We start from the raw sequence: 21,175 nt of genomic DNA, 5'->3' as shown, positions 1-21,175 counted from the left end.
TAGAGAAGCCGAAATTGAAGGTGATGCAAAGGAGGAAGTAATTAAATCAGCTGGGATATATATATATATATATATATATATATATATATAAAATATATCAGCACAATTTAAGAATTAACCAGCATTTTAGAGGAACGGCAAGCAGTTTGTGTACTGACACGGGATTCAATTGCATCCAAAAATATTACAGTTACAGCTTTATGATTTATATTTTGTCAGTGCTTTATGAGGAGGAAGCTTCGACCTATTCAGTCTGTCGTCACTCAGCCCCAGGGCAGCTGGGGCTGAGTGACGTAGTGATGGAGTTTACCACCGTTTGAAGTGAGTGAACAATGCAATGTAAAGCGTCTTTGAGGGTCCTGAAAAGTGCTATATAAAACCAATGCATTATTATTATTATTATTCAGTAATTAAAACTGAAATTTTTAGGTGTGAATAAAAGAGCTCCATCCAATAACATACAAGCATCTCCAACAATATTTTCTTATTTCTCCTCATGTCATAAAAAAGGTTTTCATCTTTATCAAAAAGGGACTGTTTGGCCTCTATTTAAATGATAAAAAGACATTAAGTAAACAAGTACTGTATTTTGGATTTTTGAGTTGAAAAAAAAAAAGTTAAGGGAGGCTTGCAATATTTCAGTTTATGTCTAATAGTGTAAAATATATGGAAGCTTCCTTCAGTGAGTTAAGAATATATTATGGGATGTATTGTATGATCATTTTGGGATGCATATAGTATTAATGTCTATTTTACTAATCTTACTCGTTTTTGTTTTATCTTTTTTAAACATCAATTCTTTTATTTAAAACAGTACAATCAAAGCTAAAGGTCTATCTAAAACACTCTATGAAACAGTTTGTTCTAAAAGTTATTTCTGCATAACATTTACAAAAAGAACACTTTTTTTAAGTTTAATTGTGATAATCATGTCAAAAGGAGGAAAAACATCTGATGTTAAATATTTTAATCTAATATTATATTTTCATGGCATGTAAGGGTTCAAAATATTACAATTTTTATGCAATGAATGTAATATATATATATATATATATATATATATATATATATATTAATGGAAATATTTAAATCAAATTAGAGTTTGATGATAAAACTGAATGACTGGAATCAAAACTTTTTTGTCACTCATTACATATAAACTGAAACACTCAAGCTTCAATTGTTACGATTCTGGCCTGTAATTTCATGAAATATTGAGATTATATATTAATATTGCTTGAAATTCTTCTTCCCACAATTTTCCGTTTAAATTGAATTATAGGAGAAATTAAATATTCCATTGAATTTCCTTTGAGATCCACCCGTAGTGTTCATGTCTGCATTTTGTTTTTTGTTTTTTTTAAATGTATTAAAGAAAGGACTGTTTTTGGAGTGAAGCCAGTGTGGATGAAGCAGATTTGAAGCTCTGATTAAAGGAGGAGAAGATTCATCCTCACAACACACAACTTCACGTGAAGCCCTTTCTTCTTTAAAGCCTCCAAATCTCATAATAGAAGCAGAAGAATCTGCGACATATCTGAAGATCCAGCTCTGAGCCCTGAAGTCTGGAAAGGATTGGAAGCAACGTTCCTGATGCGGATTCTTGCTCCGGTTGAAGTTAAAGTGAAGGAAAAAGAAGAGAATTGTGTGAAAGTGAAGGGATGAGCCAGAAAATAAACTGCTGGAGGAAATCCAAACTTTCCTGAGATACACTCTGAGTACACTGTACTCCTCTTTATAGATGACCCAAAACGAAGCAGCATGCTAAATACCATAGAATCATTTATACATATACATCTACATACGTGGTGATATTTGAAACCTTGTAGCGTGAGCGAGGTGTTGATTCTCTGTGACTGAGGAGGTTGTGGCTGAAGTTTCCTTGAACCTGCAGTTAGCCGAGGCTTCAAAAAAAGCTTTAAGAAATGTTAGATGAGGAAAAATAAAAACCTTCTTTCTTCACATTCTTCATTGTTCGTGCTTTGAGTTGCGTACGTTCACACACAAACGTGATCCTGTGATCCAAGGTCCGTGCGTGAGAGCGTCCACGTTCGGCGTGCACCAGCCGCCGCTAACACTGGTAGTGGATGTGCTGGTGCTGGTGCACCTTCCCGTCCACGTGCGAGTGCGTGTGAGTGTGGATGTCAGTGTAGATCTTGGGGTAGACCTTGGGGGCCAGAGCGGCGCTGCCCTGAGCCAGAAGCAGCTGCTGGTGAGCGATGTAATCCTCGTAGGAGAGGCGCTCCTTGTCCCCACCCGCTGGTGGGGGGGCAGCGGGAGGCCCGGCCCGGTCCCGGCCGGCCGCTGGGAGACGCTGGGTGGCGGGCAGGGCAGAGGAGGAGGAGGACGAAGAAGTGGAGGAGGAGGAGGAGGAGGAGGAGGAGGAGGAGGAGGAAGAGGAGGAGGAGGAGGAGCAGGTGCGTTTTGACCGGCAGAACCAGAGGAGGGCAGTGCCGAAGATGAAGGCCACACCCGCCGGAATCCCGATGATGACCGGCCATGGGAGGCTGCCGGAGGTGGCGGTGGGCACGGGGACGGGGGGGGGCTTTCGATCTGCAAACAAGCCAAACAATCATTGAAGGATCACCAGAGTTTTAGTTTTTTTCTACTGATATCTTGAGGCTGATTACTATTTTCCACATACTTGAAAGTACGCGTTGGTCCGTGTGACGTGAATATCATCATCCACTATGTGTGAGGGTCTGCACTGACCCCTCTGTAGTCGACCGGGTGCAGGCTAATGTTTGTGACCACACGGACTGAAGGCACTGACCGCGTTGCGCCAGACCAACCAACAACAACAATGGACGTCTACTGAGCTTGTGTGGGGAGATCCTCCGTTTCCTCGTCTGTATAATCGCAATTTAAAAGAATATAAAGAGCCAGATGGCTCAGAACTCCTGGAGGGAAATTTAATACTTTAGGAAAAGAGGAAAACGCCGGCCACCAGAAGTGGAAATATTTTCGGGATCGTCACGTTATGGAACGCGTACTGACGTGAACGTAGCAGGATTGGAACCATGTGTAAGTCGAAAGCGATCTGCGGACACAGTGCAGAAAGTCTGGAACAGCCTTCCTAGGTCTTGGATACACAGGTAATTCTGAGGCCTTTCACATTCAGATAGTCCGGAAGTTGGTTCACATTGACATTACAGACCAAATCAAACCACCTGGAAAACATCATGCAATTACACCAGCTGCTCGTTTGAGCTTGTGGCCAATGGGTAACCACAAACAACCGCGATGTGTAGTCTTCTGACCAGAAATCAATGAGTCTTCCTCACTGCCTCTTCCTCTCTACTTCTTCCTCACAACCTCTTCCTCTCTCCTTCCTCCTCACTACCTCTTCCTCTCTTCCTTTCATCTTTCTCGGTACCCCTTCGTCTCTACTCCCTCCTCTTTTCCCTATTGCTCTCTATGTCTCCCTCTCTACTTCTTCCTCACAACCTCTTCCTCTCTACTTCCTTCTCTCTACTTCTTCCTCTCTACCTCTTCTTCACTACTTCCTCCTTACTACCTCTTCCTCTCTACTTCCTCCTTACTACCTCTTCCTCTCTACTTCTTCCTCACTACTTCTTCCTCACTACTTCTTCCTCTCTACTTCCTCCTCACTACCTCTTCCTCTCTACCTCTTCCTCACTACTTCTTCCTCTTTTCTATATTCCTCTCTACGTATTCCTCACTACATCTTCCTCTCTACTTCCTCCTCTCCACTTCCTCCCCTCTTCTTCCTCTCTCCCTCTTCCTCACTACCTCTTCCTCTCTGCTTCTTTCTCACTACTTCCTCCTCTCTACCTCTTCCTCTCTACTTCTTCACTACTTCCTCCTCTTCTTCATTCACTAATTCTTCCTCTTTTCCCAAGTCCTCTCTACGTCTCCCTCTCTACTTCTACCTTTTCCTCTCTACTTCTTTCTCTCTACTCTACATCTGCCTGAAAAATATTTTCCAACTTCTTCTTTCTGCTTCTTCTGTTTAGCGCGGTTAGCTTGGATTGTTTACTACCCAGTGCAATGCGCACTACATCACATCCTCTCACCCTGCCCACTAGAAAGATTGTAAAGAACCCGAGATAGATGCTTTTGAAGGGGACCAGAGATTTTGTTCACTGGGGTTCAGAGTTCGGGGCAGTGTTCACGTCACCCAAACGAAACGGTTTTTCCCTGAAAAGACTCTGGTCTGGATTAAACAGGGGATGTGAACACGCACTAACAATTAACTACAGAACAGAAATTGAGACTAACAGGTGAAAAAAAAAAAATATTTAAAAAATAAAATAAATAAAAAATACAACTGGTAAACAACAGTGAAAGGTAAACAAAGAGAGAAAAGGGCGTCTTGCTCTGGTTGGGGCAACATTTTCAATTAATTATTTGAATATTTAAAATGAAAGAAGAAAAATTTTCACATATAATCTCCAAACGAGTCCACGTTTTGTTTCACTCACTATAAATCTTGTTCTGCACCGAGATCCTTTGATGATTTATATCATACTCATGTTGAGGACTAATGAAGAATACCACTCTTGGTGGAATTGTTAAAAAACAACTGTTTCCTGTTGTTACCTGGCAGCACGGTGAGGTAGGCGCTCCTGAAGCTGTATCCCATGGTGTTGGCTCCCAGGCAAATGTACATGCCGGCGTCCTCCTCCTTCGCTCTGGTGATCAGCAGTTTGTTGAGGTATGATCCGTCAGGACGGGACCAGACTTCTCCTGTCGGCAGGACCACAAAGCGATGGTCCCCAACCTTTAACAAGCACAACATCTTCTACTCAAACGGTACTCCTGAAACATGCTGTATCTCCATGGTAGTTTAGTTTTGTATTTCACCTCAATGGTGGAGTTGAATTTGTTCTCGTCTCGGGGCTCCACTCTCTTGAGCCACTGAATCACCGGCTTGACGTCACTGCGGACTTTACACTGGAAGGACGTGGTTCCTCCATAGTCCACAGTGGTGTTGACGGGATGAGTCCCGGTCAGGATGGGTTTGGAGTTCGTTCGCTCTGCGAGAAGAAAACCGTCTAATTCAACTCCAGTCAAAACGAAAAGAATAGAATCTTCTATTCTTACTCAGTTTAATTACACTGGTTGAATCTGTTGAATGCTTTAAAGCATGATTTGCTCAAAACAACACAAATTCTGATTCCTGAGCTGAAGACACACAAACAGATCTACACAATATGTTCTTGTTAAATTGAGATGGGTGTTGCATGTATCACAGTAAAAATTTATTGACTTTCAGAAGCTTGTGGAGACGTTTACAGTAGCATGTGTGACAGTAGAAACATTGAAATGCAGTTTGAATGATTGAATTATAGTGCGATAGAGCTCAAAGTCATTGAACTATTTGTGTAAGCGCACGCTGGATACACTGACGGATGAGTTTAAGAAAGATCCTGGTTTGTGTGGCCGTAAATCAACAATATTAGTTTTTTGTGTGAAGATTTCCTCTTTTTATTGAAGATGGAAAATAGCTCTGGCATATTAATATGTGCAAGTCTATTAAACTGTTCCGATTATCAATTAAGAAATCTGAAAATCGAGAAAAAGCTCATTCTACTCAAATTTTGTTCTCTATGACAATGATTCAGTCTTCAACAAAGAAATCCAAAGTTTTAAACAAATACTAAGATTTGTGCATTCAAATAAGTGGATTCAGCTAAATATATAGAAAGCCATTTTACTGAGTGTCTTTTGTTGCTTTTGTGTCTTTACGTGATGCATTCAGGGACAGTTCACAGGTGGATTGCCGATGTCCACAGGTCTCGGTCCAGGAACTTAAAAAGAAAGATCTGACATGATCAGCTGAGGCAGATAAATATCTATCTTAAAGCTTAGTTTTCACACTGGATGTGTTTTGATACACGTTTTTGTGTGTTTTAACTGTCACCTGACTGAACCAAGAAAAATAAAAAGTCCCATTTGACAAAAGCAAGGCATGATTTGTTTCCCCTCCGATGTGTGTGCTTTTCAGGAAAGACTCCAGCTGCAGTTTAATGTGGAACAGATGTGGCGAGTAAAGTGAGAGTAAAGAGAACTAGTTTGAGCCTCTCAACAGACCTATAACGTTTGATTACGGTTCAGCACATGCAAGCGCTCAGTCACACACGCACGCACACACGCACGCATGCACGCACACACACTGCACCAAGCGGTTCAACATTAAATCACCTCACATCCAAAAGGCTTTTGCAGCTTTCTAAAGAGAGCTGATGCATCAGCAAACACCCGCCCGACAGCGCTCGTCATAACACACTTCCCGCTGTCAACAGTGAAACTCAACCATTTCCATCCTGAATATGCAGCTTGTTCACCCGCCAACCACTCCTCAATCACTTCATCTTGCCTTTACATTGAAACTATACAATTTTTCTTCATTGTGGTGCCGAATATAGGTGAGGAAAATTTGTTAATTTTCACAAAAACAATTAATTATGAATGGAAATGATTCCAATCTCAACAATAAATGAAGTGAAATATCCACAAAACTTCTCCTATAGCTGTTGCATTATGGATGTTTTTACAAATTCACTCAGGCTTTGAGGCTTTCATGGCAGCATCAATGATATCTCAGCTCAGATCTCAATGTTGTGTCCGCTGCTCTTAAGAAATTTATTTAAAAAAATATAAATTTTCTTAGAAATTTTTTACAATTTCCTTGCTTGTTTCTCTGGCCAGATCCGAGCCTTTAGTCTGCTTCGGAAAGGAAAGAAAAGTCTTTTTACGCTTCAATTAATTCACGCCTCCCTCTCAGCATGACCGTAATAGGCGTACTGTGTACTACTTACTGTCCTCTAATGTTTGCTGTGTATTATCCTGCCAGTGCCTGGAAACTAAAACACCACAGGTTTTTCCTGCTGTGTCACAGCAGGAAATGATTCGACATGCCTCCATTCTCTCTTACTCTTACATAAACAATGTTGAGTGAGTGACACCTTCTTCAACAATTTCTTGAAATAAAGTCATTAAATTATTAACTTATCTTGAGTTGGAACTATTCCACAAAAAAAAGTGATCACTTGTGTCTCAATAAAACCTGTGATTCAGTTTGGAAAGTGTTTCGTTTTATCAAAGACGACTAAGTGGTGATTAACTCTGGGCCGAGACACTTGAACCAGCCGGTTCTTTTTAACACAAGTGTGAAAACTTCCTTTCAAAGCTTCAACGTTTGACGTTGTGCATCGAGTTTCTGCGTCGACTCACGTATCACTTCCACCTTGTAGGTGGCGTTGATCTCTCCGGCCCGGTTGGAGACGTGACAGGTGTACTTCCCACTGTGCTCGGGTGTCAGGTTCTTCAGACTCAGAGTCCATCTCTTCTTCTTGCCCTCTGCCGCCGCGCCGCTGTTGTTGTCCACTAGTGGCCGGCTGTCCTTCAGCCACACAATGTCGGGGCGAGGGTTCCCGCTCGCCGTGCACTTCAGGCGCACCGAGCTGCCCACTGGCCGGGCGATGACTCGCTTCCTCATCTTGGCTGGCTGCGTGAAGCGCGGTCGCACTGCGGGCGTGAAGGAGAGGAAGAGGAGAGCAAGAGGAGAGGAAGAAGTCATGAGCAAGGGCTGCAATCTGGAAAAAATAAATAAAATATATATATATATTTTTTTTTCAACTGTTTTTATTGCACTGTTGTAAATGTATGCCTGTATGGTGCTCTTGCGTGCCGGAAAAGATGCTTTAAATGAAAAAAATAATATTAATTACATAATAATAATAATAATAATAAGAAGAAGAAGAAGAAGAAGAAGAAGAAGAAGAAGAAGAAGAAGAAGAAGAAGAAGAAGAAGAAGAAGAAGAAGAAGAAGAAGAAGAAGAAGAAGAAGAAGAAGAAGAAGAAGAAGAAGAAGAAGAAGAAGAAGAAGAAGAAGAAGAAGAAGAAGAAGAAGAAGAAACTGTGACAAAAAGACTTCTTCCATTATGTCTTTATGTCTTGCATTTTCTTTTAAAGAAAAAGTGACTCCTTTCCTGCAGTTTGAAGATTTTTTTTTGTTTTTGCTGAGGAAAATGAAAGATGTCAGCAGAGAACACTGAGGTGCACATATCGTATGAATGCTTGTTTGGCTCCAGGAACTGTGCATTCTCATTTCACTAAATCTGATGTTTTGATGGTGAAATCCTTGTTTATGCACGCAGACATCTGCAGAAACTAATGTGATTACAAATTCATTTTCTGCCCCAACAATATTCACCGCTGGCATGTAGCTTTTCCATTCTGCACTATGAAATCAATTTGTTTGAAGTTAATATTAATCTACATTTGCATACAAGGCTGTTTGCGGCCGGAGTGAAGAGGCTTCTGTTTGTCCTGGTAACGACACGCTGACACAAGTATCCACGCAGTGAGTAAACACGAAAAATGAAATCATTGTCAGCCAGGGGAGGGGATGGAGGGTAATTCAGGACTAAATACAACACTCTGTTGTGCTTGAACAACATATGGCGGCGTGCCTCTCTGCACATACACAACCTCATTTGTTGTCATAAACCTTAATTGTTTTGTTTGAGAAAATTGAGCAAAATTATTTGAATCAGTTCCTCTTATCTGTGACACAAGAGTCTAGTCTTCCCGCTCATGTGAGATTTTGTACTGGGCGAGTGCTTGTTGGTTGTTAAAGTTAAATCCACAACTCTGCAGCTGCAAGATCTATTTCAATAATTGTTGTGTCCAAATATCGGAAAAACTTTAGGAAAACTCCGGAAATATGTTTTGTATAATGGATTTTGGTGTTGGAGTTAAGTTTGGAGCATCTAAAAATATTGTGTATAATGAATTATTGTAGCAGTGGTTCTTTTAAACTCACTGTCACATTATTCACATGATTAGTGCATCATTTCATTCTGCTTGTTGAAAATTTTTTCATTTCTGCCAGATAGAAGGGGCCATTTCCTTTAAAGGGTTAATAAGAAAATCTGAATAATATTATGTACAATACTACTATTACAATTATTCTGGGACAGGCTATTCAGCTTTTAAAACATAATTTAGTAAAAGTACTAAAATAATTTCTTTGCAGTATTAATGAAGTATTTCTGTTCTATTCTATTTAGCTTTAATTAAGAGTTTAAAAAGTAGAGATTCTGCAATGTAGCCCACTACAAAAATAAACTTGAATTTTTTGCTTTATTGACAAAGATGGTGTGCATATGCACAAATGCAAACATTAAAAAAATTGTTTGTGTAAGACTGTGATTGATACAGCAGAGACAGGTCATGATTAACTTACAGTTTTTTTCAATCGCTAACAAGCGCTTACCTATACTTCAGATACTTTTTCTAAACTCTTAACACAGATTCATACCTACAAAACACAATTGGCCAAATGGAGAATTTTCTTCTCAAAAACACATTTTGTTAGATATATACTAACTCTTCATTTCAAAATAGAACATATCTTTCTCTGAACACACTACCTTTACCAAAACACTGGAAATCTGACTCAATTAAATAACTCTGTCAAAGAATAACACTTGTTTTCACTTCACAAGGTACATTCAGTCAATCAAAGTACACCAGGTTTCAAAATACTTGCTATTGTTGACATTACAAAAACTGCATAGAGTTTTATGTTTCAGTTTTACAGGTATTTGCATGCAAAACATGCAATCCCTGCGACAGTCTGGCGTCGTGTCCAGGGGTGTACCCTGCCTAACGCCTGCTAATAGCTGGGATAGGCTCCAGCCCCCCCTCGACCCTGCATTGGATAAGCGGTATAGATAATGGATGGATGGAACATGCAATCCACCATTTTCACACTAAATTTCTTGGTTGGGAACTGTATGTCCACATTTCAAAGCATTCCAGTAAGAAGCAAATCATGTTTTTCCTTTACTTTTTACTTCAGGAGGTACAGTAGAAATACTTTTTACAGTATGATAGAACAGAAAAAGTTACAGTATTGCTTACAGTGAACAAAATATCCATGAAACAAATAAGAGCCTTCTGACCAAAAAAACAACTGCAAAAAGCCAAGATAAAAAAGGGAGAACTAAAAAAAATAAAAAAAAATAAAAAATTACTGTAGCTAATCTCTGCGATCTTCAGGGTTCGGCCACATGTTTTCATCAACATCGCATCTGATATTATCCAAGGCGATGCACCTGGGATAGAACCGCTTGCTATGTCGGATCCACCCGTGGCAATCATCAACTGTGATGTCCCTGCAGCCAGCATCCATAGCTTCAAGGAGGGACATCTGGTCACGTGGTTGATGGTCATAGACCTAAATCAGCTGTGTGTAAATTATTCAATTGTTTGTTTATTATCAACTGAGATATATTGTTTTTGAACTCATCATTGCAGAAGCAGACGTTTTTCTACTGTATTTAAGGTTTGGAATATTGTTTTTGCCATTGTGGGATGTTGTGTGTTAACATTCGCAAATACTCCAAAAACAATCCATAGTTTTGTTGGGAGGTACAGCTTGTCTGTTAAGAAAATGTAAGCATTATGGAAATGTGTTTACTGACTGCATATTGTGTGAAAACGACATGAAATGTGTGAATGGTATGGCCACAGAAAACCGATGCTGTGCTAATTGTATTTAGAGTTTTGAAAATGTGACAACTGTTTGGACAAACGCTTGTTAGCGACTGAAAAAAACTGTAATTAATGAAACCAGATAACAACCTATCTAGAGTTTATATAACACTATGAATCTGATTTAAACACTTTTGAAAGATCTTTATTGTTGAAAGTCTAAGAAGAAGTCTTTGCTTCAACCATCATTGATGCAACTTGAAGTTAAAAGAAGGGCAAAGTACAGCTGAGGGAGGGTAAAGTAAAAAGTAATCAGTAACATACCTTCAGATACCTGGAAAAGCTAAACCAATACAATAACTATGTTTAAATGTCTTGTTGTTTGGTAACAAAAGCCAATAAATATTAATGTAGGCGAAAGATCTGCTGTGGGTTGGCATATGTGTGTTTTAAAGGTTTGGTTTCAGAGCAAAGCATCAAGAAGTGGGTTTCCTCAAACACAACAGAACAAATTGTTGCTTGAAAAGCCACAAATTTCCTTCAAATGTTGCATCAATGAAAGTTTTTGTAAAAATCCAGCTTTTAACCACCCACTATGACACCGGAGTCCACATCCCTTTGTCAGTCGCATGACTTAACTCCTTATTGTCATTTAAAGTTACATATCTCTCCTTAAAAATGAATAAAGCTGCTGGACACTGACCCCTTCCCGTTTGAATCAATGTATGTTCCTCCACACACATGTGCTCCTTGAAAAAACAAAACCTCCAGCATCAGCAGATCAAAGTGGTGAAAGGGAATCCAGCAGGGAGCGAAGAGAGGAAATCATTCACAGGAGCGCTTGATTTTATGGCCCCGGTGTTCCAGCCACGGCAGATAACCATCGACCGGGGGCCATAAATCTCCCCCAAACTACTGCGAGTTGCATCTCTTTCTTTAGACACAGTTATTATTCCAGCCCCGGGTAAACAAACCGGGAGGAAGAGTTATGTGATGTGCCTGTGTGCTCAAATTGGGAGATTTCTCTACTGGCGCATTACTTTCTGCAGACGGGCCCGGAGCTGGGCTGCATGACAAAACAAACATACCGGAAAGTCTCACCCCCCTGGAGTCTGAGGAAAGCTACTGGACTGCAGCTGAACCGCCACCAGTCAGAGTCAATAGATTTAACAGAAAGAAAGGATAGAGGATTAATACGGGGCTACGGTGGCTACATGAATTCAGTCGCTGCATTAAATTAATTTTAAAGAAGAGAAAGAGCGAGCCAAAGCAATGTGCAGCTGGATGAAGACGAGACTGGTGGACATCCAGATCACAGCGAGGTGTGATTGAAATGAGCCGGCTGATACGAACCAAATCAAACAAGTCGGGAAGAAAACAGATGGAAAAAATAAAGGATGAGCAGAGTTCAGACGGAGGTGAAGGCACACGGCGCTAAAAACAGATGGCAGAAATGGAAAGTGGTGGCGCAACAGAGACGACGTGTTAAACAGTGAAAAGAGTCGGTAGAAGAGGGGCTGCAGGAAGATGTGGCAAGAAAGAAAAACAGAGAGAAAGAGGAGAAGCAAGGGTGAAGTTAAAAAGTAAGGAGGAGGAAGAGGTGAGAGCCAGAGCGAACTAAAGGAGAGGCTTGTTCTGGATCTCAGGGGCCACTTCAGAAAAAGAGGAAACACTGTGTGTGTGTGTGTGGGGAGGGGGGGGGGTCTGTGTGTGTGTGTGTGTGTGTGTGTGTGTGTGTGTGTGTGTGTGTGTGTTTGTAAGTGTGCGTGCTCGTAATCCACATACTAAGACAGTCTAGGTTTTTACTCAGTGGGAACATTTTTGGCTGCAGGTTGAAAAATGAATTATTCTTACTCTAATCGTCATGTTAAAGATTTGAGGATTTGGACTGTGGTTGAGGATCATTGCCGTACAGGAAAGTCACTGAAATACATGGGAAGTGAAACATTTCTAATGTTCGGTGATTCGGGAGGATATTTCAAGTCTGAGGCTTCATTTACACGTCATTTTAGAGTGAAAGTGGAAAACTGGCGTTATGTTTCGGGAGTCCGTGTTTGCGACAACGGTGCTCGGAGCAGCTGCAAACACTATGTTTTGAAAACGCTCTGACTCTGTCTCCGTGAAAGGGGAAAATGCAATTTTTCTGAAATGCTGCTACTGTGCATATTCACCACGGCCGCAGAAACGAGTTCTTCTGCACATGCTCAGTAGAGCCAATCAGAACAAAGGCTGTTTTTCAATCCTTAGAGAGCCAGTGTGTACTCACATACGTCATGAGTAACTACTTGCGAGGCGTCCTCAGAAGTGCGGAAATGAAAATTTATGAGGACGCATCGACATTAATGGAGAGTCGGAACACGAGTACTTGATGACGGTGGCTGTCATGGCTGGATGATGGACCCTGAAGCTGAGGAGGAGGAGGAACCTGTTGCCTCATTCATTCATTTTCTTCCGCTTATCCGTTTCCGGGTGGCGGGGGGGGCGGGGGGGGGGGGGCAGTCTGAGCACTGTCACCCAGATCACATTGCACCGATTAAGAACCTTCCTGCAGGTAGTGAGCCACCCTGTTGCCTGTCTAAACTTTATTGAACATTATTGTAAAATAGTATCTTTTCTGTCACATACAGGCTGTGCATAGTACAGTGTATAGTACAATGTATAGTACAGTGTTACTATTACTTCTACCTCCTATAAGCCTTTATCTTACTATTCATCTCCTTGAAGTTAAGTAACAATAAAAGCAGCTGATCAGAAATGTCCTACTAATACAAACAATTATTTTACTGTTTTACTGAAGATCCCTGATGTTTAATAAATGAATTAACCAGCTTTTCACATACCTGCTGCTTGTTGTCATCCTTCTGGTCATGTCATTAATATGTACTGTATTACATTTGTCTAATATACATCCTACAGTTAAGCACTCTAATCATTAGCTGTAACTTCTCTTTAGAATACATAAATGGCTTATACTGTGTGAGAGTAAATACATAAATACACACATCGCTTACACTGTCGAACAAAGAAAGATATCAAGCAGAAGATAAAGGAAACTTTATTTAATTAACTTCAGCAGAACCTACAACAGTAAAAACACAAGTTAGAAACATTATGTACATAGAAAAATTACAGTTTTTAAAAATTCTAAAGTTCTTTCTTTTATTTCCCAGGAACCCCTGCAGTGATAGTGCAGGTCAACAATGTTCCTATCCTGGACCCTTTCTCTCCTGGAGGTGTCATGACTCCAGCTTCAGGGTTTCCAGGAGCATCGTTATGTTGACACTGATGCTCCTGCTGGTCATCAGGCATTCTGCTGTACTGCTGATTGATGGTGTCACCTTCTAATTCTTCCTCCTGCAGAGCCACAACACATCTGTTACCTAAACAGAAAACTTTTCCTCTCTAGTTATTTGTGATGCCAAAGGAGGTTTATTGATAGTTGAATTGTTCAGTTTGTCCTTCTAAACACGTATATTTCAGACTATTTTTTAACGACAAGTATATGAAGGAAAGATTCTACCTTGCTGACATGTTTCAGCTGCATCTGTAGTCTTCCTCAGAGGGTCATCTCGCCGGTCACCTGATAAAGACCGACACGTCATCACACGCACACATTTGTTCGATTGAGACAAAACAATATGGCCAGTAGTACCTTCACCTCTCATTTTAAACATCAAATCAAGTTAAATAGTTTTAAACATGATCTTTCCCCTCAGCAGCAAATACAAATTTACATGAACACCGTTAGATTTACACAAAAACATTTATATCTCATGTTTAACCACAGTAGAGATTCACAACCAGCCTCATCTCAGTCTGGATCCACAATCTCTGAAAACTCCAGAACAAATGTTTAAGTAAACGTGATCTTGAATTATCAACCTCATAACAACATTTTAAACAACTATATTCTCGCCTAAAACACTCTTAAAACTACACTCTGTTATACAATGACCCTAATATTAAGAGTTTTTACGCACCGTTGTGTGTTTTCTCCTACTGGATCTCCTCCACCATCTCTTGCCAAATGCATTATGGGTAAATTGGCTTCCCAAGTCTGCACAGGTCAGTGTCGATGCCTCCTTGATAAAGTGGGCGGAGCGAGGATACATCTGGGTATTCCATGTGTACTCGGTGAGAAACGGCCTCAGAATTGGAACCGTACTTGGTCTCCCACTGATGTAGTTTCACGAGTACACGAGAGCACAAGTATGGACAGTATGGGTACTAGAGAACGGTCAAAGTTTCCTCAATGGTGTCATGACTCCCAGTCCATAATCTCCTGAGACTTGGTAGTTTTATTTTGACAGTCACCGTAATAACAATCCACCTTGGTCGTCTGTCTATACTCCAGCCGTAGTGTGAATTAAAAGTTTTTCAGAAAAAATGCATTTTCCCCCGTTTCCACGGAGATGAAGTGTTTTCTTCAGTGGCTCCGAGCGCCGTCGTCATGTAAACGACCAAACAAAGCCCAACAAAGGTTTTACGTTTTCACATGTAAACGGGGCCTTAAACTCATGGCTGATATCACATTCTGCTAATCTTCCTGCATACTTAAAGGCAGAATTACAATCTCTCTTTTGTCATCACCGATACCAGAATTTAGGTTTTTGTGAGATTTAAAAACATTTAATTGAGTTTTGAACGAGTTTAATACAGGAAATATACAGTATTTGTAAATTGTTGAGAGTCAGGCTCCTGTTGGTTCCCTTCCATGACTTTACAGTCTTTTGATGGGAGCAGTTGTATCTGTCGGCATTCAGCTTCACTGTAATATTCCAACAAATGTGTGGTTTTCAAGAGTGTCTACAGCACGTATCGAACTCAGGTATTGAGGATCTGAGTTTGACACCCCTGTTTTAGTGAGGGTCCGGTGGATCTCTAAAGCCTGGCACACATTACAGGATTTTTTAAATCTTCACAGATTTAGAGACCTGAGACTTAATGATCACAAAAGACAGATCGCACAAGATCTCTCTCTTCTGATCTGATGGTGTGTGGTGTGAACGACGGCGCTCACCACACACTAACCTAAAACTATATATATAGGTCTATGTTCTTCATGAGCAATATTACAAATCTCGCGTAGTCAAACGTGACTTCAGTGTAAAACACGGGATGTAGATGTGAACAAACATGTTGTCACAAATCAACCTCGGGCCGCTGTTACGACTCAGGATTTTCTTTTATCAAGGTAACTTCAGGATAAACCCTGGGATTTCCAGACTGCGAAGCAGATCCACTTCTTACTGGGATAAATCACCTGGTGCTCTGATGTTTAACTGCAGAATGAAAGCGTCGTCTCCTGACCAATCAGATCTCTTGACCTGCCTATCTAATTGGTGCATGGATTGTCCTGCCCACGTGGGGTACTCAGAACACAGTGAAGCGGAGACAGGGCGTTGAGAGCGATCTTTTTGACATAATAAAATAAATCCTGGTCATTGAGGCTTTAAAGGATGTTTTTGTTCTTGTTCTTGACTTGTTCTCAGGTCTGTTTGGCTCCACGAGGGTTGATCTGTAATAATGAGGTTACTAATAATGGTCACGTCTGACAGAACTGCAGAAACATGAATTTATGAAGCACACATCTACTCTGCCGTCACAATAAGGGATTAATATTCCAACACAAAATGCATTGACACCAGGGAAACAGCCTCAAAACAAACTGATGGAAAATATAAAGTTAAAGAAGAGCAGTGAGGAATGATAAAGTGAAACTGAGTGATCATTGTGCCCTGCAGGTCTGCTTATATTGTCCAATGAATTGATATCGTATAATCTCATGAAGTCAGGCATTAGTAAATCGGTAACTTTCTGGCTTTGGCTGCAGCAGCAGTGTTGCTTTCAGCCTGGTTGGTTTTCATAATGGAACTCATGACGTCACCCCCCCTGCTGTTCAGCTCCTCTCGGAGCAGAACACACGACAGGATTTCTCGTTGCAAATATTGAACATGTTCATTATGTACGATCTCTCCTTATGAGACCTTCCTAGCGGATAAATAGCGACAAAATCACTCTTAACACACCACAGGTTAAATCAGCCACGATTCTTTTTTGCAGACATCCGATAATCAGGCCTGTGCTCCCGATGATCAAAAGGAGGAGATTGAGACTAAAATCGGCCCGATTGTCTTGTAGTGTGTGCCGGCCTTAAGGAAACAAATAGTTTGGTAATCAGCAGGTGGAGGACTGCTTTCTTCACTCACAGGATACCATCACTCGCTCCAAGCTTACATAGAGTTACATATAAGTGATTAGTGTCAATCTTATCAATCCACCGTAGGAGAGTGGACGAGCCCATTGCAAAGAACTGAGCAGGTCATGTTCACACTTGTAGCTAATATCATTCACGGGGGGGGGGGGCACAGTAAAGAATGTGTCCCACCAAAACACAGCTCACACAAATAGACTGCTCTCCACTGTCAGAGCCAATTACCTCCACAAGCAGCCACCCTGATGTGTGCCTGCCCCCCCCCGTGCCGGGTGTTAAACACACAACAGGCTACTGGATGTCTTGAAAAGGTGAGAGAATTTCAATTATAATGCCAGTTTTCAGTTTTTTTCTCATTCACAGTTCTTTGGGGAAGAAGTACTCACAGTGCATCACTGTTTTACTATATTACAGTTTCATTCCAAAATGGATTAATGTTTTTTCTCAAAAATTTGCCACAAAATACCACATAAATGTGAAAAGAAATGTGGATGTACTGTATGTGGTGATGGGATCATAGACGTGATAATTGAGTGAGTTACCCAGCTTCCCGGCCAGCTCGAGGGAGTGTTCAGAGCCACTGCTGGATGATCCCGCTCCGTTTCTTGAACTGGAGTCATCTGCTCACAAAAAGAAGAAAAAACTGAATATTATTGGGAAATACATAAAGTAACCCTTCATTCCCAGTCTTTATTATCCAGGTGGACCTACAAAAAATTTGCTTTTCATTGAAAAGTTAATTGCTTTGGCAGTAATTCTTATCATTATAGATAAACGCAGAGCCAAAACAAACCCCAAGTCTTGCGAGTGAGCGATCTCTCAGCTTCGTTTGATAATGGTTTTATATGCTGCAGCTGCCTCAGCGTGGAGCTGTGGTGAACGTTTGTTCAGCATTAAAAAACATGAGTCAATGCTCAATTATTGTAAATTAGAAGCAGGTTGCTCAGAATAATGGAAGTACTGTAACATGTTATCAGTTTGAAAATATTTAGATTTTTTAGAACAGTTTTTGTTTTAAAGTTGGTAAAAGTTGAAGCGTGTTGAGGAGGGTGAGTTCATCTGCACGACGACAGTTGAGTTTAAGCTCATTCAACCAGCAAAGCAACTAAGTACCTCATGGCTGTGATGATGAGTTTTCAGGTATTTGTAATTCAATTGTAATAACAAAAGAAAATGTATGATAATATAATTATTATAATATAATACATATATAATAATAACATATAATAATGATGAATGTAATAATACAATGAATGAATAAATATAATTATATAATACACTGTAGGTAAGAATTGTAATAATATAATAAAATTATATGTAATTGAATACACTGCTGGTAAACCTCCTTTCAGTCGTTTATCCACCAATCAGCCATAATTTTATGACCACTCATTAGAACCACCATGAACCTCTGCAGCAGTTTGACCTTCATTAGAGTGACTGTTGGATCAGACAGCACAGACCTTCACCTCCACTCCTCAATGAGCCTTTAATAAATGTTAACGCACATCTTTAAACTATTTTCCACTTAACAAACCATTAAGGTCTAAAACAAATATGTCAGCATGTCACAAATATCACACATTTCTTGTTGGAAAATGGGATTTCTACACACTGCAGAGTACTATTATCCTTTAATACCAGTTTCTATGACAGTCATATATTCAGATTGAACAGCTCATCACAACTGAAATAAAAAGGGCAATAACTGACTGTTGCATGTTGAAAACCTTGTACCTCCTTTTACATATATATATGAAGCACATGCAGTTTTTTATGCATTTTTTTGCTCTCCTAAATTTGCTGCGTCATATGCGTTATTTATGATGAGGTATGTGTACGGATGTGCGGAATAACAAAGACGATTCTATCCTGATTCTATTATAATGTGGTATTTGAACTAAGAAATTTTAGTTTGAGTTCAATTGCACCAAATGGGAAAAACTGATATTTTTGCATCACCAAGTGTCCTAAAAACATTTTTCAATAAATACATAATTAAATGGGAACACACGAAGAAATTTTAAAACAAGACAAAAATAGGAAAAACATAAAAGCCCCGTTTACACAAGAACTCTTCACTTGAAATTGTTTTAGTGTTTTCATTCTAGAAAAGTTTGGTGCTCACACGTCAACATTTTGAAAGCAATGTGCGTTTACACAGAAATGGCAGAAATTGGTGTAGTTTTCCTGTAGGGCCACTAGTGGGTACTGTTTGCTTTTGTACTGAAACCACACACACATGCATACAGAGAACAATAAGCTGTGAACATCAACAATAGGAGTACGATGGGGGTGGCATGATGGCTTGGTTGGTAGAGCGGTCATCTCCCAATCGGAATTTTGCAGGTTCAATTCCCATCTCCACCTGTCTACATGCCGAAGTGTCCTTTGGCAAGACATTGAACCCCAAACTCCCATTGTAGTGACAGTACCTTGCATGACTGCAGCCTCCATCGGTGTGTGAACGTGTGCGTGAATGGGTGAATGTGATGAACTATGTAAAGTGCATTAGGGCAGTTGAAAGGCGCTATACAATGAGGTCCATTTACCATTTACACGGCATGGGCAAATGATGTCATTGGATTACTGTTATTGGTTAGTCAGTTATAAAACCAGCACATTTTTGAAAGGTTCCACCTCAGGAGTCATTTTCAAAAACTTTTCAGTGGCTCTGAGCAGCATTGTTGTGTAAACACACACCTCCAAAATACAAATGGGCCACACAGAAAGGTTCATAATGAATTTGATACCCAACAAATTGATGAATAATCTCGTTTGTCCAGTCTGGAAACGACTCAAAGCAAATGAATTCTGCCAACTGGACTTGATGACTGGATGAGGATTCCAGACAAAACACCAAATCCAGCTGACTCAATTCAACTGCTTTGAATTGACAAACAAAATGTAACTGAGATGGACTACAAAAACACAATTTGCTCATAAATTACTGAATTTATGGTCTTAAATGAAAGAGACATAAAGGAAGTAAAAGATTCTTAAATCAGATAGCTTTTTTCTTTTTTTTTTATTGCCACCTGTCTTTGCTTCTATTTCACTGAATAGATAAGTTTACACCCTTGCAGGTCACGGAGATAAATGTACCAAAGCTTCTTTAGTATTCTTGAAGAATGATGATTTCTGAACGCAGGCACCACATGCTGCAACTTCAGGCTTTCAAATCCCTGCAAATCATTAGTGCCTGGATCATTTCTGGTGCCTGGTTTGTCTTATGGAAGACCTGGTGCAGCTCCACTGTACGTGTTGGATCACACTGCGCAGGATCATGTTGCTTCCTCTCTGGTGTATAAGTTTTCTCCGCTCAGCATGTCTTCCGTCATTGATTTTGAAAAGGATACCACATCTGTCTGGACCTTCATGCTAAGAACCGCTTCAAGATGGAACTATTGTAACCAGGGGGCCCCTCAAACAGGGCAGGTTAGACGGCGGATACAGTCCAGTTTGACAGTCTGTCAAAGCAAATGATGGAGGGGGGGGGGGGGGGGGGGGGGTGGTTCTGTTAACTCAACTTGAACCTGAAAGGCACCAAACAGCCCTGGGTCACCTGGAAATGAAGCGTGCCAGCGTGCGCTTGTAGTTGGTGAAGGATTTGTTTACGGTGCACGTTGGTCCGTATGGCGAGCGTTCAGAGGACCACCTGAAAGCTGGAGGCGTTGAATGCAGCGCCAAATGTCTTTAAAGCATCACTATTTGGATGATGGCATTAAAGGCACATTTGAAATGCAAATGTGAGGCATGACCTGCATCCTGGGGGCCGGTAATAATAGCAGGCTTGCATACCACATGGTGTGTGTGTGTGATATGAATACCTCCATGGGTGTGTCGGTGCATGTGCTCTGGCATTATTTAACTAAGTGGTAACTTGAGGTGCCGGTATTCCCGTCAAACTTCATCCCGCCCTCCCGACACGGCGAGTTCTGAGAAAGGACAGCACGTTTGAAGCCTGGTGGTGGTGGTGGTGGTAGGGGGTGGGGGGGTTGAACCTCAAGGAGGGAACCAGAAAGAAAACCCTTCCCCCTGCCTTCAGACCCAAAATGGCAGCAGGGTCTCCAGCAAAGTGAAAAACCACAACACCACCACTTCAGATTAAAAAGGCTGCCACTGATCATGAACATCTTGGGGGGGGGGCATATGCTTTTAAAGCATAAAACTACAATAAATATCACATTTGTGAAGGTAGGGGTCACATGCAGCCAAATTTGATCTTTAGTAGGTTAGAACAATAAAATAACATTATTTCTGAATACAATAACAATTTTTTTTCTCCAAATATGTTCAACTGTTTTAGTGCAAAGAAGTACAAATTATAAACAGTTTAAATTCAGCTCAATGTCTCTTCGATAAAAAGTAAAAGAAAATAAAAATAAAAATCCAAGTCATCTGAGAATATAATTTTAAAAAATATATTTCAAGAACAGCTGTTTAAATCCATGTTTTTTTTTATAAACTTTATTTTAGATTATGAAACTT

General features: G+C 40.4%; 1 protein-coding gene across 1 annotated transcript in view; it reads right to left on the bottom strand.

Annotated features, from left to right (window-relative positions):
- Positions 1-1,701: 1,701 nt before the first annotated feature.
- fgfrl1a (fibroblast growth factor receptor like 1a) overlaps positions 1,702-21,175 on the bottom strand; it is a 137,707-nt gene continuing 118,233 nt past the window's right edge. The window contains exons 4-8 of the mRNA XM_080466244.1: positions 17,227-17,304; positions 7,201-7,494; positions 4,828-5,000; positions 4,564-4,744; positions 1,702-2,553 (exon numbers count right to left, since the gene is read on the bottom strand). Of these exons, the coding sequence (XP_080322370.1) occupies positions 2,072-2,553; positions 4,564-4,744; positions 4,828-5,000; positions 7,201-7,494; positions 17,227-17,304 (1,208 nt within the window). The 3' untranslated portion in view covers positions 1,702-2,071. The remainder of the gene's footprint in view (positions 2,554-4,563; positions 4,745-4,827; positions 5,001-7,200; positions 7,495-17,226; positions 17,305-21,175) is intronic.

Source organism: Lipophrys pholis (genome assembly GCF_963383615.2).
Source record: "Lipophrys pholis genome assembly, chromosome: 6".
Lineage (NCBI taxonomy): Eukaryota > Metazoa > Chordata > Actinopteri > Blenniiformes > Blenniidae > Lipophrys > Lipophrys pholis.
Note: the sequence above shows the minus strand (reverse complement) of the source record. Positions and strands in the feature narration are given on the sequence as shown.